The sequence below is a fragment of the Centroberyx affinis genome, unplaced genomic scaffold (genome assembly GCF_046629955.1).
Source record: "Centroberyx affinis isolate AG114_WGS23_722 - 3 ecotype Tasmania unplaced genomic scaffold, CSIRO-AGI_Caff_v1 ptg004704l_1, whole genome shotgun sequence".
NCBI classification, from domain to species: domain Eukaryota; kingdom Metazoa; phylum Chordata; class Actinopteri; order Beryciformes; family Berycidae; genus Centroberyx; species Centroberyx affinis.
This window is the reverse complement of record NW_027282274.1, coordinates 1-15,000: the sequence shown is the minus strand read 5'-3', so window position 1 is coordinate 15,000 and position 15,000 is coordinate 1. Positions and strand designations below refer to the sequence as shown.

The following is a 15,000-nucleotide window of genomic DNA, read 5'->3' as shown; positions in this document are numbered from 1 at the left end:
TCAATATTGATCAGTGATACTGCCCTGTGTGTGTGTGTGTGTGTGTGTGTATGTGTGTGTGTGGGTGTTACATGTTACCGATTTAGTTTCTCTTGGGGGTGAATTAATAGCTGGGGTGTCTTCTGCTCTTACCCTTCTTGCTCTTTCTCTCTCTCTCACTCACTAAGGTGAATAGAGCTGACAAAAGGACAGAGAGAGTCAGAGAGAGAGAGAGCGGAGAGAAAGGAGAGATGAAGAGTGCATGAATAAGTGATGGAGTGTTGAAAGGGTGCTGTGTGTCTGTAGGGTTATCTACAGGCAGACTGTCCTTTACACTCACACACACACACACACACACACACACACACAAGCACAGGAGAGGACAAGGGGGAGGCAAAGGGGGGAGAGGAGCTCTTAGCCTTTACTAAGGCGGTTCGCCTGTCACCGTGCATCTGCCTCAAAGCTGCAGCCCAGGGAGAGCAAGGGGGCAGAGAGAGAGGGTTAAGAGAGGGTTAAGAAAAAAAGCTAGAGCTGGGACTGAGCTGAAGAAGGTGTTAGGAGATGAGTGAGCTACAGTAAATGAGGGAGGGAGAGAGAAAGAGAGAGCACAAGGAGAAGACAGAGAGAGAGAGGGAAGGAGGGAGGGGGCTTCTCGTCCCTTCCCTCTTAAAGACGGAGCCGATCGCTCTCTCTGCTCAGTGGCACCGCAGGCTGAGGAGGAGAGGACTGGAAACACTCATCTCTCTCTCTCTCTCTCTCTCTTTCTCTCTCTCTCTCTCTCCCTCTTTCCATCTCTTTATCTCACACCCTCACCCATCCACCCATCCGTCTCTCTATCTCCCTCTGTCTCTCTCTCTCTCTCGCCAGGTGATCACCCCGTTCCGTAGGCTCATCCTCTGTGCCGAGAACAGGAAAGAGATGGAGGACTGGATCAGTTCACTGAAGTCCGTCCAGTCCCGAGAGCATTACGAGGTAAGAGCCCCCTTACCAAATCAACAGATACACTGTGTGAGAGTGTGTGTGTGTGTGTGGGGGAAAGAGAGAGGGATAGAGCGCAGGACGAGAGATGCGGAGCGATGGAGATAGTCCCGCAGGAACAATGGATCCATGATCAGGCATGTCTTCTCTTGGAAATTCAGACAAAACTATTGCTCTTTTTTATATTATTTTGTTACCAAGTGTTACTATTTGAGGATATTTCTAAAAGTGCGTGTATCCTGTTGCTGTGATACTGTTGTAATTATATGGCTCTGCTGATATTGGGGTGTGGAGACTAGCAGTGAACCCAGATGGGTGTGTAAAGTGTAAAGATGTGGAATAAGTGATGTGTGTTGTGTAGTGTGATAACTGGGTAACTGGAGTTGCTTATGCAGAAGCCACACTCATACTCGCATACAACCAGCCCCAAAGCACTGCCATACATGCATAAGCAGACACAGACAGTCAGATACACGCACATATACAGCCACAGATAGACATACACCCACAAATTCAGACACAGAGACACAGACACACACACGTATGGGATGAACGCATTCATAGGGATGCACAGTGTATATGCATACACACAAAAACCCACACATTTCACACATTTCAAAGGAATCACACAAAAGAGACACAATGGCGACCATCACAAAGCAAAATGTTTTATTCTGCAGCAGCCCAAATCTTTGACCTGTTTTTGGTGCCTCATTAGATAACAAATGGAGAGGTGGTGTCCACCATTCAACTGAGCATCACAATACTCATTTTGGTGCTCAGCTCTTTTATCAAATACAATCTTTCACGTAGAATCTAGAAAACAGACACTCAGCACAACTGCTGAAGTGCCACTGTGGCATTTTTTCACCAAACGGATCCGCTTTTAAATGTTTCACATCAGTGGAAGATGTAAAAAAGAGTCTAAATGTGGGCTATCTGTTGACAGCGCCGGGTTGTGCGGAGCGCGGTGTGGAGGAGAGCGCAGGAGGAAAGCAGTACTGCATGTTAATGGCTTTGATTTGGGAGGAAATCTTATATAAGACCCCGTCCCTCAGCCCCCACTGCACTGCAATGCAGCAGCACCCCCAGAGCTCGCACACCACAGGGTACACACACATGTGCACACACACACACACACACACATACACCCCTGCCAAGATGTCAGCACAGACACAATTAATTACTGGGCTCTCCTCCATATATGTTACTGTAGGAATCTGAGTGTCCCGGTTTATTATTACCCGTTACAATTCTACTTGTCAAACACAAATACAAACTGTATGTACGGCGGCACCAAGTACTGCAGACGCAACGCCCACACATGTACAGTGCACCGCTCACATTGGGTTGCGTGCACAGCGGGCCCTGGCACTAACACTGTTACAGAACCATCCAGTTTTCTTGACCAGCGTTGCTCTTGTTTGAATCGCGGAGCAGTGGAGCCACACTAATGACTGTGTCAGCGAGTGGAGGGCTCCTCCTGTGTGGCCATGTTGTATGCCATGCTGTGTGCTTTCCTTACACCAGACAGCTTCCCAGACAGTCCTCATGAGTCTCTATAGAGCAGTAACACCAGACATTACTAAGGCAAACCTAATAGACAAGGAATCAATGATCAGGTGTTGAGTGTGAGTGTGTGTGTCTGGCAGTGGGATCAGGGAGAGGAGTGTGGTGTTGAACAAGACCATTTGAAATGAATGTTGATGTTTAACAACTTCACTGCAAGTATAATGAAATAATGTCATTAGCATAGTAAAACATAGTAAAATACCTTTGTGAATTGTAGTAATTCTTAATGAAATTCTAGAGTGACAAAAAAGTGACCTGCTTGTAACATTGTGTAATAGATGTGATAATCATGATGATGAAGTTCACTGTACTTGCCTTTCTGTGCTGCCAACCTGTTTTAACCTCTCGTTTGCCAGACGGCACAGTTTAATGTGGAACATTTCTCAGGGATGCACAACTGGTACGCCTGCTCCCATGCACGCCCCACCTTCTGCAACGTCTGTAAAGATAGCTTGTCTGGGGTCACCTCCCACGGCCTCTCCTGCGAAGGTAAGCAGCACACACACACACACACACACACACACAGATGTGGACATATAAATATATATACACATATTTACTGTCAAATACATGCTCATACACTGTGTGTTCATGGTGAAGCACACAGTCCTGCTTTGCTGTATTTGCTTGCGACACACACAGAGGGACTTTCTACTCTCTTTTCCTATTTAACCCAGCTTGGGTGTAGTGCTGAGTCGAATCAATTGGAACCAGAAGCCTTGGAATTTGCTGGCCTGTAAACTGGGAAGGTGTAGGATTATACTGGATAAGCTTGGATAAAATGGAAATGAGACTTGTGAACCTGTGAACCGAGAAGAAGTGGGATTCTTTGTTCAACTGTCTGTGCAAGTGAAGCAGGTTGGATGTGCTGGAGCCAGCGTGAGTCTCTGAAATGCTGTGGGTTGTGAGGCTGGATGCCTATCAAGCTGTTAGCGGGAAGGATGGGGATGGAGGAAGCTAGTGGTGAGCTGCCATTAACATAGCGTAGACAAAGTGAACGCTTGTGTGCGTCAGCCCATATGCATGCGCTCTTACCTCATAGCTTGTTAGTTAGGCGTCGAATCAAACCTTTTAATTTTAGCGTCTATCGTCTCCCCATTCACACAATATTGTAAAAATCTGCTCATTCAGCTGGTGAATGACGCCACAGCCCCTTGTTCCCTGATCCTCGGTGTCTAGTGTCTGGCTTTAGTCATCTCCACACCTCGTCTGTGAAAGAACAGTGAGGTGGAGCAGGGGGGCATGCGGGTGGTGGTGGAGGGAAAGGGGGAGGGGGAGGAGGGGCACTATTTTTTGCTTTCTTTTAGCTGGTGTAATGTAAAGTGTCAGTGACAGGCAGCAGAACTTAATGAGCACCATCTGCATATCCTCTCATTCTAATTAGGCTAATGTTCCCCTGTGTGTGTGTGTGTGTGTGTGTTGATATGTGTGTGCGTGTGTGTGCATGTGTGTGGGCAGTAAGAGCCTCTCCATCGAGTGCTCATTATCTACTACAATGAGGCCCTCTCATATCCAGAGGAGAGAGGGCACGAGAAAGAGAGTGAGAGAGAGAGAAAGAGAGAGAGAGCATCATTAAAGCAGCATCTATCTCCTGTGCTCCGGTGCTCAGATCTAAATCAACTTACCACCCTCCCATCGCAACCCTTAACCAACAATAGGAAGATAATGTTCAACTCAATTGAGCTCGCAGGACCTTCATCGAAACACGCTGCAGTGCGGGCTTCACTGACGACCCGCTGTAGTGACTGGAGCTCCGTATTACTCACATTCATTTGATCCCATGCCATAAAGGATTAACAGACTTGTTGACAGCAAACAAACTTACAGTTGTTTTGTTTTGCTGTCAATAAGTAACGCTCAGATAAAGTTGTATATCCATACCGAATAAAGACGCTGTTCAATCCAATCCAATAGGAGCTTATGGATACTGTATTGACTCAGTAGACAGAGCGAGAGAGAGAAACGCCCACGAGAAGCAGAGTAACAGTATGTGAGAATGGCAGAGAGAGAGAGAGAGAGAAAAAAAAACACAGAGAGGGGGAGAGTGTCTCTATTAAATGTTGAGAGCAGCCAGACAAACAATTTCACAGCAATCAGAGCTGCTTATATTTCCCTTCGATTTCCGGCGCAGGACGGTCGATGGGGATTGATCTGTGTTACCCAGCCACACACACACACACACACACACACACACACACACACACACACACACAAACACAAACTCTTTCTATCTCTGTATCACACACACACTCATGCACTTACAGTGTTTTGTTCCAGTCTGATTTGAGAATGCCCAGGCCATTAACAGGCTGCGGTATCATGTCCTCTGGATTCTCTTAATGTTCTGCTAATGCTCCCTAACAGCATTTAGTGGTAGGCTAGATTGAGACATCGATTGCTGCTGCCGGATATGACTGACTTTGTTTGGATCTGACTCCACGTTTCCTGGCGGTTTCAAACCGAGCGGAGATATCTGTAGGATGCCTGATGACACCAAAGTTTGTGTGTGTGTGTGTGTGTGTGTGTGTGTGTGTGTGTGTGTGCGTGTATGAGCGAGGGGTGGGGCTGTTGGAAACACAGCTCTCCAGAGTATAGATATTATTCATGACTCCACTAAGTGTCTATCTCATCCATAATGGAGAAACCAGTGAGAGCAATTTCTCTCCGCCCATACGTTGTCATATGAAGTATTCACATTACATTTACATTTCACTCATTGGGCCGACACTCTGGTCCAGAGCCACTTGTATTGAGTGCATTGAAGTTCCATGTAACGTGTGACCACTTGCCGCTCCTTGTGTTACAGTGGCTTTTCTCATGCATACAGAGCACACATGCACCTTGACAGATGTACATGATCAGGGTTGTCAGTGTTAGAGTCACTTCATCACCCAGCCTGAAAGTGGTTTTTTTAGTTCTTGTTTTGTAAAAGGAATCTGACCTTATTCCCATGGCAACTATTTGAACACTTGTGGTGGAAAACTCTACCCAGAAGATTGGCAAGTATATATATTCTGAATGTGTATACTTCAGCATATAAGTGAGGACTTATATGATAGACCACAACACAGTTACAATGGAATTTAAGATTTCGGTAGCATACTGGGCCAAAATATGAACCTATATCCCTTGGGATTCTTGAGATGTTTCTAGTTTTTTAGTGGGTAATCTTTGAAGTGATTAATGTACGATGTTCGATTCACAACCTTTGCGGGACATAGGAAGAGCTGGAAGAGTCCATAGCTGGACTCTTCCGGGTGGAGTTTCCCACATAAGTTCACCATGGGAATAAGGTCTAGATGGCAGGTCTGCCCAGTAGAAACCAGGGTTGAACTGCGCTTGCCTTACCATTAGGGTTGCAAAGGGGTGGAAAATTTCCGGTAAATTTCCGGAAAGTTTCCGGTAAATTTCCATGGGAAGTTAAGCTGGGGAATTTTGGAAATATTCCAGATTGGAAACTTTCCATGGGAATTATGGGAATTTATGGGAATTTATGGGAATTAATGGGAATTAATGGGAATTAACTGGGAATTGAGGGTAATTTAATGGAAAGGTATCATATCCAAGCATAAATATTTGTTTTGTTATAAGCAGACATCCATCCAAAATAATACAATTAAAACAGATTTATTTGTAAGTAGAACTTTATCAAGTGTTAAATATTTTATTGAACAATCAATTCTTTCATTGAAGAACAAAAACATGAATGTTGAGTTGCATGTAGGGGGCGTGGTCTCAACAGCCCTGCAGTAAGCAGTGTGCTATGTGTGCATGTGATGGAGGAATAGCATAGATATTCAACTGTACTTGCATGATATCTGGTTGTTTTAGTCAGGATTATGCTAAAATATATTTTCCCCAACTATATTTAAGTTCCCTATTAAGAGCATACCTTCAATTTAGTAAATTCCTGGTTTATTCCCGTTTATTCCCATAAATTCCCGTTAATTCCCGTTAATTCCCATGGAAAGTTTCCAACTTTGAAAATTCCCGGAATTTTGCAACCCTACTTACCATACATGTAAATCTCCCAATACAGGAAGCTGTTGAGTTGATGGATGACTTGGCAAAAGAGCAAAACAAAACAAAAACATTTGAAATATTTTGGCCTGATGTGGGCTGCTGTGTCCTTTGGTCTGGCCCTCAGTGCTAATGTGTTCAATCTGTATTTAGATGAAGCCAGTGAGGATTATGAGGAAGTAGATTACATTTAACATGTAGCAGACAGTCAAGAGTTATTCATTTGCACCACTCTATCCCTGCAAAGTGAGCAAAGTGACTAATGCTACCAAAACACATGCATGTGTCAGTGTCAGTATCTGAGGTATCTGTGTGGTTTAACACAGTAATCCAGACAGTATAATATGGAGCTGGATCAAGCAGCATATGGGACCCAGGGCTCAGGGTTTTCTTAGCTTGGCTAGGCTGCATGCCGCTGGATACAGATAAATGGATTGAGACCTACAGTGTGGAGCTAAGTCCTCAGGCTTTGCTACTGTCTGTCAGATTCGTAGCTGCAGAACAGGCTTAGGGAGGCTAGTAATTGCTAAGTACTGACAGCTCATTAGGGCTTGATTCATTATGAGACTGTACTGTGCAGGCCGTTTCTGTTCAACATATGATCAATGTATTTTACATCTGTCCTGCATGTTTTTGCACAGTTACTTTGAGCTTGTGAAAAAAGCTATAGAAGATTATAGAATTTTTGTTGATATTTGTTTTCAGTTAATACGAACAGCTTATTGAAGCAACCCATTACTACAACACACCTAAATGTTTTATTCTTCAACTGTATCCATCTCTTACAGTACTAAAATATGAAGCTGTTGACTATTATGAACTGCTAAAAAAAGTGGAAATGATTGTCATACAGACTGACAGATGTGTATGTCGGCTGTTTGTGTTTTTCAGTGTGCAAATTCAAAGCCCACAAACGTTGTGCCGTCCGAGCCACTAATAACTGTAAATGGACGACCCTAGCTTCCATAGGGAAGGACATCATTGAGGATGAGGATGGGGTAAGTTTGTGTGTGTGTGTGTGTGTGTGTGTGTGTGTGTGTGTGTCCATTGGAGTGCCCAGCATTTTTGTGTGAGTTTTCAGGGTTAGACCAATATATTTGCCAATATACTTGGCTGATATCAGCCCTTTTTTTTTTTTTTAAATGTCTGCCAGTCATGTCGTCTACTGCCAATATGATGGAAGTTCTTAACTGACCACAGCTACATAAAAGCAGTCTTTCATGTAATTGTGCAATAATGTTTTTGTAAATTAATTCTTCATTTTAAGGCAGTAATGTATCCCAGAGTTTCCCCTACTATTGAATATGTGAGATGGGTCACCCTACATGTAAGAGCTGCGAACCCTTAAAGAATTAGGTTAGTCTGGGTTTCAGTGGAGAGTTTTAGTGTCCCGTGATCTAAATACTGTTTCAGAGGCTTTTCCACCAGCCAAGAAAAAAACATTCTGGGGGAAACGCTGAATCCTTGTAATTTTTGGGCTGTAAGAATGGTCATACATATTGTGTATTGACACGAAATGTCGGCTACAGGCAGCTTCAATTGTCGAACCCCAGTGTGTGTGCTTCAATACAGCTGTTTTATGTTATTATGCACATGAATTCAGAAGTGACTGAGAAAGGAGAAGATGTGAGGAAAGCAACAAAAGACAAGTGCTCCCAGAGGAAATAATAGATAGAAATAGACAGCGTGAAGTGTTGTCCATTTTCCTAATGGAGTGTATGTGTGTGTGTGTGTGTGTGTGTGTGTGCGTGTGTGTAACCCGCAGATTGCTATGCCTCACCAGTGGTTGGCGGGCAACCTGCCTGTCAGTGCCAAGTGTGCTGTGTGTGATAAGACATGTGGCAGCGTATTGAGACTGCAGGACTGGCGCTGCCTTTGGTGCAAAGCTATGGTAAGATATCTGTCACATACACATACATTGTAAACGCTGATTTGCCTCAGCCGAATTAAATTAAAATTTACACAGGATTTAAATTAAATGAGAAGTTCATCATGGTAATTCATTATAAGGACATTTAAGGGTACAAACGGCATCATCACAGCCTTGATTACGGCTTGATTACCTCATATTACTGCAGAGACTGAACTGGATTTTGCTAGTTGGTTGTAATATGTAAGCCTCTAAAAGCAAGTTTGTGAACACAGGGACAGATTGGAGATGGCACCATGCCTAGCATACTCACGCTCACACTGAGCCCATAGATAACATCTCATAAACTGATGCCGGTATTATTTGTCTGACTGATAAATCTCTGAAATGTGAAAATGTGAAATTATTCTGTGTTGTTCCTCTAGGTGCACGCAGCCTGCATGGACCTGTACCCGCGCAAATGTCCTCTGGGTCAGTGCAAAGTCTCCATCATTCCCCCTACGGCGCTCAACAGCATCGACTCAGATGGTAGGCACCACACACACACACACACACACACACACACACACACACACACGCATACACACTCACCTATGCAATCACGCTGACTCACTGGAAGGTTGATGTCAGGGAGCGCCAGTGAGCGATCGCTGCGTTTTAGGGGTGAATAAACGAGGTTTCACCCCATTTGGTCGGCTGATGTTTTCTCTCTGAACCCTGACCTTTCTCGTCTGTCACGTGGAAGGATGGGCGGGAGGAGGGAGGGGAGTGAAAGAGCGATGATTCACTCTTATTTCATCAAGGCATCAACATCCATGCACTCACCTAAGGGTCTCCTGTGAACTGTCGGACCGCGTGTTGGAAAATGGAAAGGGAAAGCTAATGTTATTGTTTTCGCTCACTGTAATCTGTCTTGATATCAAATCCATACTCTGTTGTTTGCTTCCTGTGTGTGGTAAGAGGTGGGGGGGGGGGGGGGGGGTGCAGCTGCTGTATGTTCCAGGAAATTGCCTGTGTCTTTTATAGGTAGGTGGATAAAAATAGCCCTATCAGACGGATGCACACATACCTTTCCGAGGTGAGAAGGGCTTAAATTAGATAGGCACCTTATGATGAGATGTGGGTCCAGGTGTGTGTGTGTGTGTGTGAAGTTGTATGGGTGGATGCTTTCGCCGGGCTGTAAAAATGGACACACACAGTAACATGTAACATTTCATGGAGATTCACACGCGTCTTTGAACACACATGAACACACCAGACAAAAAAGAAGAGCTCTGCAGATGGCTGCAAAGCACCCAGAGGCTCCCTTCGGGCTCTCTGTTCAACCACAGTAGGACATAATGTGTGTGTGTGTGTGTGTGTGTGTGTGTGTGTGTGTGTGTGTGTATTTGTGTGTTGTCTGTATGCCTCTGTGTGTATAGTATGTGTGAGTCTGTGTCTGTATGTGTGTATGCGTGTGTGTGTCAGTGCGGAGACCAGAGTCCACATTAAACCCATTGAAGATGGAGATCAGCGCCTGCGAGGCAGACTCAGATAAGCATGTGTGATTGGATTACTGTTGCTGAACCCAACGGCTGGGTCACACACACACGCACACACACACACACACACACACACACACACACACACACACACACACACACACACACACACACACATACAGTACACAGTCAGTGAAAGGCTGAGAGCATCAGCTAATTGGAAGATAGATAAAAGAGAGGCAGAGGAAGGGAGGATGGGGAAGCCGGTGAAGAGAAGGAGGATAAGATGAAAACAGAAAGAGGAGGACCAGCAAATAAAAATGAAGATACCCGTCCCTTCTTTCTCTCTCTCGCTCTCTCTCGCTCTCTCTCTCTGTCTCTCCCTCTGCATCTCCTCACGTGCCAGGACCCCCTCTGCCCCAGTGCAGGCTGGGAAGAGGGAGAGTTTGGTTGTAATTGGCTGAGGGCTGACTGTAGCACGTGCTGGAACGTCGTGACTCCCCCTCCCTCCCTCCCTTTCCTCCACTCCCCCTCCCTCCATCCATCCTTGGCTGACAAGATCACAGAGAGAGAGAGAGAGAGAGAAGGGGGGGGGGGCAAAAGGAAAAAAAAAAAGAGGATACACAGAGAGAGAGTTGTAGAGTGGAAGGAAAAGGGGAAGGGGGATGCAAGGGGAAATAGAAAAGGAGGGAGTGGCAGGAGGGAAAAGACAGAAAACGGAGTAGATGGCAGCGCCAATAGGGACTGTCACCATCCTCCCCTGCACACACACACACACACACACACACACACACACACACACACACACACACACACACACACACACGGTGGAAGCCTTAACGCACATAAAGCTGCTGAGATAGTGGCGGTGTACAGTTCTGCCATATGATGGATGCTGCTGTAAGCGCACAAACCTCTTGTCTGCATTAGCTCCCCCAGATTAGCATATGTGTGTATGTGCATGTCTGTGTGTGTGGGTGTGTGTTTGTGCTCTTCTGCTGAGCGAGACACGTGTTTTTGGCATGTGCTGCGCTCCCATGTACTCTTTCCGCTCGCTGTCACACACACTGAGACTTTGATGAGGTCGTGTAACGATGACAGAGTTCTCCCATGCCAGCCGTTGCATCCAGCAGCGCTGCTCTAGTTTCAAACGCACCTTATTACTGCTGCGTAGAGAATCGACCGTCCGTGTTTTTCCCCCTAACTCGTTTTCTGTTTGTGCAATTTCCCCTCAGGCTTCTGGAAGGCCACCTGTCCCCCATCGTGTGCCAGTCCCCTGCTGGTCTTTGTTAACTCCAAGAGCGGCGACAACCAGGGGGTGAAATTCCTACGACGCTTCAAGCAGCTCCTCAACCCGGCCCAAGTCTTTGACCTGGTCAACGGCGGGCCGCATCTAGGGTGAGGAACACACATATGACCAGTTTCCCCAATTCTGATGTCTATGGATACACACGTACACATAAAAACATCCATACACACGTACATGTATCGGATTCCAAGATGTAATCTGACCCCGTAGGGTAACTGAAGGTGTATTTGTTGTGTTTTTGTCAGTCTGCGCCTGTTTCAGAAGTTTGACAACTTCCGGATCCTGGTGTGTGGCGGTGATGGCAGTGTGGGCTGGGTCCTCTCAGAGATCGACAAGCTCAACCTTCATAAACAGGTAACACACACATACATATACACATACACATACCTTGGCTGGAGAATGCCGTTCTTAACCTGGATTGTAACCTGGTTTTGGGTCAATTCATGTAAACATAACTGGGTGAGAACGACCTGGTTAAGCTCATACTCTGATTCTGAGAAACCTTGTTAAGCCGCTTGGCTTACTCTGATTTTAAACAGGTTACTGTGGCATGTAAACATCTTCACTCCTTTCACTTTTGTCTTATGGCGTCTGCACAAACTCAGGCTCGCACAGCATTATGGGTATATTTTGCTGTCAACAATAAACATGGCGACAAGCAGCACTTACTTTTACTTTTACAATTGGGATTGCCATTTCTTTTCCCTGTATTAGAAATAACCTACTATTGCACAGCCAATTAGGGAGGGGGTAGGGGGTCATACTTTTGTCCGGACTGTTCTCATCTGTGGATGGGACACCTCAGGACAGGACAGGACCATTCTGTTAACTGATTTATTCATGGCAACAGGGATACTTAGTCGCAGGGTATCAAATGTTCATGTAAATCCAAATATTTCCTTAACCTGAGTATGGCCAATAGCCAGATTACGTAGCCATTGTTGGAATAAAGTAGGCAACAAATGATGACGTGTCTTTGGTCGATGTGCCAGCTGGGCTCTTTGCCTTTGCTTCTGGCAAGCTCACACAAACACATACATATATATTTATATATATACTGTATATAAAAGCATACACAGACACACACACCCCTCATTCAGAATGCAGCAGGCGTGTATTCCCCGATGCCCAATAAACCCTCTGTGTGTGTGTTTCAGTGCCAGCTGGGTGTACTGCCCTTGGGCACGGGCAACGACCTGGCGCGGGTGCTGGGCTGGGGCCCGTCGTGTGACGATGACACCCAGCTGCCCCAGATCCTGGAGAAGCTAGAGAGGGCCAGCACCAAGATGCTGGACCGCTGGAGCATCATGACCTACGAGATCAAGATCCCACCCAAACACAGCTGCCCTGCCACGCCTGAGGGAGCCGACGACTGCCAGGTACTCCCACGAGTCCACACACACACACACACACACACACACACACACACACACAGTGGACGCAGACAGATATTCACACGCATCAGTAGGCACAATCAAACACAGCCTTAAACTCAGAGAGACAGACATGAGTAGACACACGCACACAATGGAAATAGTGTATGACATCTCAAACTCAACTCAGTCCCAGGTGCAGGTTCAGAATTGGACAAAGGAAAAAAATATTCCCAAAGTGAGTCTTGCTCCCACTAAGCTTTACTTTTGTAACATTTTGTAATGGTTCAAGTAGTGATGAGGGAAATCTGAAGAAGACGAATGGGTCAAAATACAGAAAGAGCTTTCAGGGAGCAAGATCCAGTGTTTATGTATTCCTTTTGCTTTGCTTAGTATTCACACACAGTCACACACACTCTCCCGGTTCTCACAACTATTTTGTGTGTTTTTATGCTCCAGTTTCACATATCAACCTATGAAGACTCAGTAGCTACTCACCTCACAAAGATCCTCAACTCTGACCAGCACTCTGTGGTCATCTCCTCTGCCAAGTGAGTGACTCCAACAAACAACTGGACTAAAACCATCAGAAACTAACTAATTAGGCTTATTTCTAGGGGCACAGCTGTGAGAAACTGTATTTTTATAGCAGTCTTCAAAAGCAGAATTACAAAGTGCCTTGCAAACGCTAAAACAACAATGTAGTAAATAAAAGCCAGTACGATAAATAATAAAAGACTTTAATTAAAAAAGGGAAAAAAGGACAATGCAAGAAGAGTAAAATTAGTTAAAAGTCTGTCTGTAAAAATGTGTTTTAAGAGGTCGTTAGCCTAGACTTTGGAATTGCCAGCGGAGCTCTGACTCACCATTTCAGCTTGTATATCTTTGTCACACAGTATATATACATATATCTTTTTCTTCCAATTTTTTAGGATCCTGTGCGAGACAGTGAAGGATTTTGTTGCCAAAGTGGGGAAAACCTACGAGAAAAGCACAGAGAACGCAGACGAGTGCGACACCATGTCTCTCAAAGTAAGCTCCACAAACAACGCCATCAAAATCCATCAGCCCGTTCTGAAATAAAAAATCCCTGTATTGAATTTCTGAGTTTTTGCTGTCCTGCGGATGCTGCCGCAGCGCGCCGTCTCACCTTGCCGATCTCTCTTCCTCCTCTTTGCCCGTCAGTGTGCCATCCTGAACGAGAAGCTGGACTCCCTCCTCCAGACCCTCAACACGGAGTGCCAGGCCCTGCCTCCTCTTCCCCACTCCACGCCTCCCATTGTGGAGGAGGAGCAGGAGGAGGAGGAGGAAGAGGAGGAGGAAGAGGCCAGCGAGGAGAGCCTGACGGAGCTGAAGGAGAAGCTGGAGGAGGAGGAGACGGAGAAGAGAGGAGGGGGTTCTCCGCACCGGCTGTTCAAAGGCAGGGAGCAGCTGATGCTGAGGGCCAACAGTCTGAAGAAAGCTGTCCGACAGATCATCGAACAGGCTGAGAGAGGTAAACCCACTAGACTACATATCCGGTACATCATTGAACAAACTGTGGGAAGCACATAGATAAAAGACATACAGATATCTCTTGGAGCAAGTAGAGTCATATACCTCTATATATATACATATATAGATATAGAGATATGCAAGATATGAGAGAAGATTTATCATTTAATATATAGAGCATAAAACAGAATTTGAGACATGTATACCATACCCAGGTACTGTAGTTTCACAATGAAAGTCAGCTTTTATGAAAAATGCATTTAGTTTATTGCCCTTTTTTCATCAATTTCCCCCATTTATCTTTCTTCTTTATCTCCCCCTGTTCATCCTATCCCTCATCCCTCCCTGTTTAACCCCCTATCCGTCTTGCCTCTGTCCAGTGGTGGATGAGCAGAACGCCCATACGGAGGAGACCGAGCTGCCATCTCCTCTGGAGTTCAGGAAGGACAGCGAGGAGGAGAACCGAGACAGCGAGAAAGACGAGGACACCAAGGAACTGGAGGCGCTGCCGTGTGAGTACAATGCTGCTGCCGCTGTGGCCCCGTTTCAAATCATTGACCTGTCTGGCCTGGTCCCGCTCCAAATCTGTCACCTGCTTGGCCCTGACTCATTCCCATCCTGGACCTGTTCCAAACCCTTTTACCTGTCTGGCCTGGCCTGTTTGAATTCCAGATCTTTTACTTGCCATCCACTGCCACTTGCCAACTTACTAACCACTACAAAGGTTCTTCATTTGTAATCTGTGGTTGATGCCTACTTGGGACAATATCTCATTAGACACTTAGTCCACGCCTCACTTCTGCAGTAAGTGTAGTAGGCGGGTTGAAACAGGTTCAAGGTTAATGACGCTTTTCCTCTCTCTAAAATTGTACTGCTAACATCAGTTTAGGCAAGCAAGGCAAGACATCCCAAGACGTACAAGCC

The 15,000-nt window shown here is 45.6% G+C and overlaps 1 protein-coding gene across 1 annotated transcript in view; it reads left to right on the top strand.

The window, feature by feature from the left end:
* LOC139665856 (diacylglycerol kinase eta-like) overlaps positions 1–14,588 on the top strand; it is a gene marked incomplete at its 3' end in the record, with an annotated part of 38,427 nt that extends 23,839 nt beyond the window's left edge. The window contains exons 5-16 of the mRNA XM_071544858.1: positions 847–951; positions 2,886–3,018; positions 7,441–7,547; positions 8,315–8,440; positions 8,845–8,947; positions 11,136–11,298; positions 11,455–11,563; positions 12,367–12,588; positions 13,042–13,133; positions 13,515–13,614; positions 13,768–14,077; positions 14,457–14,588. Of these exons, the coding sequence (XP_071400959.1) occupies positions 847–951; positions 2,886–3,018; positions 7,441–7,547; positions 8,315–8,440; positions 8,845–8,947; positions 11,136–11,298; positions 11,455–11,563; positions 12,367–12,588; positions 13,042–13,133; positions 13,515–13,614; positions 13,768–14,077; positions 14,457–14,588 (1,702 nt within the window). The remainder of the gene's footprint in view (positions 1–846; positions 952–2,885; positions 3,019–7,440; positions 7,548–8,314; positions 8,441–8,844; positions 8,948–11,135; positions 11,299–11,454; positions 11,564–12,366; positions 12,589–13,041; positions 13,134–13,514; positions 13,615–13,767; positions 14,078–14,456) is intronic.
* Positions 14,589–15,000: the final 412 nt, after the last annotated feature.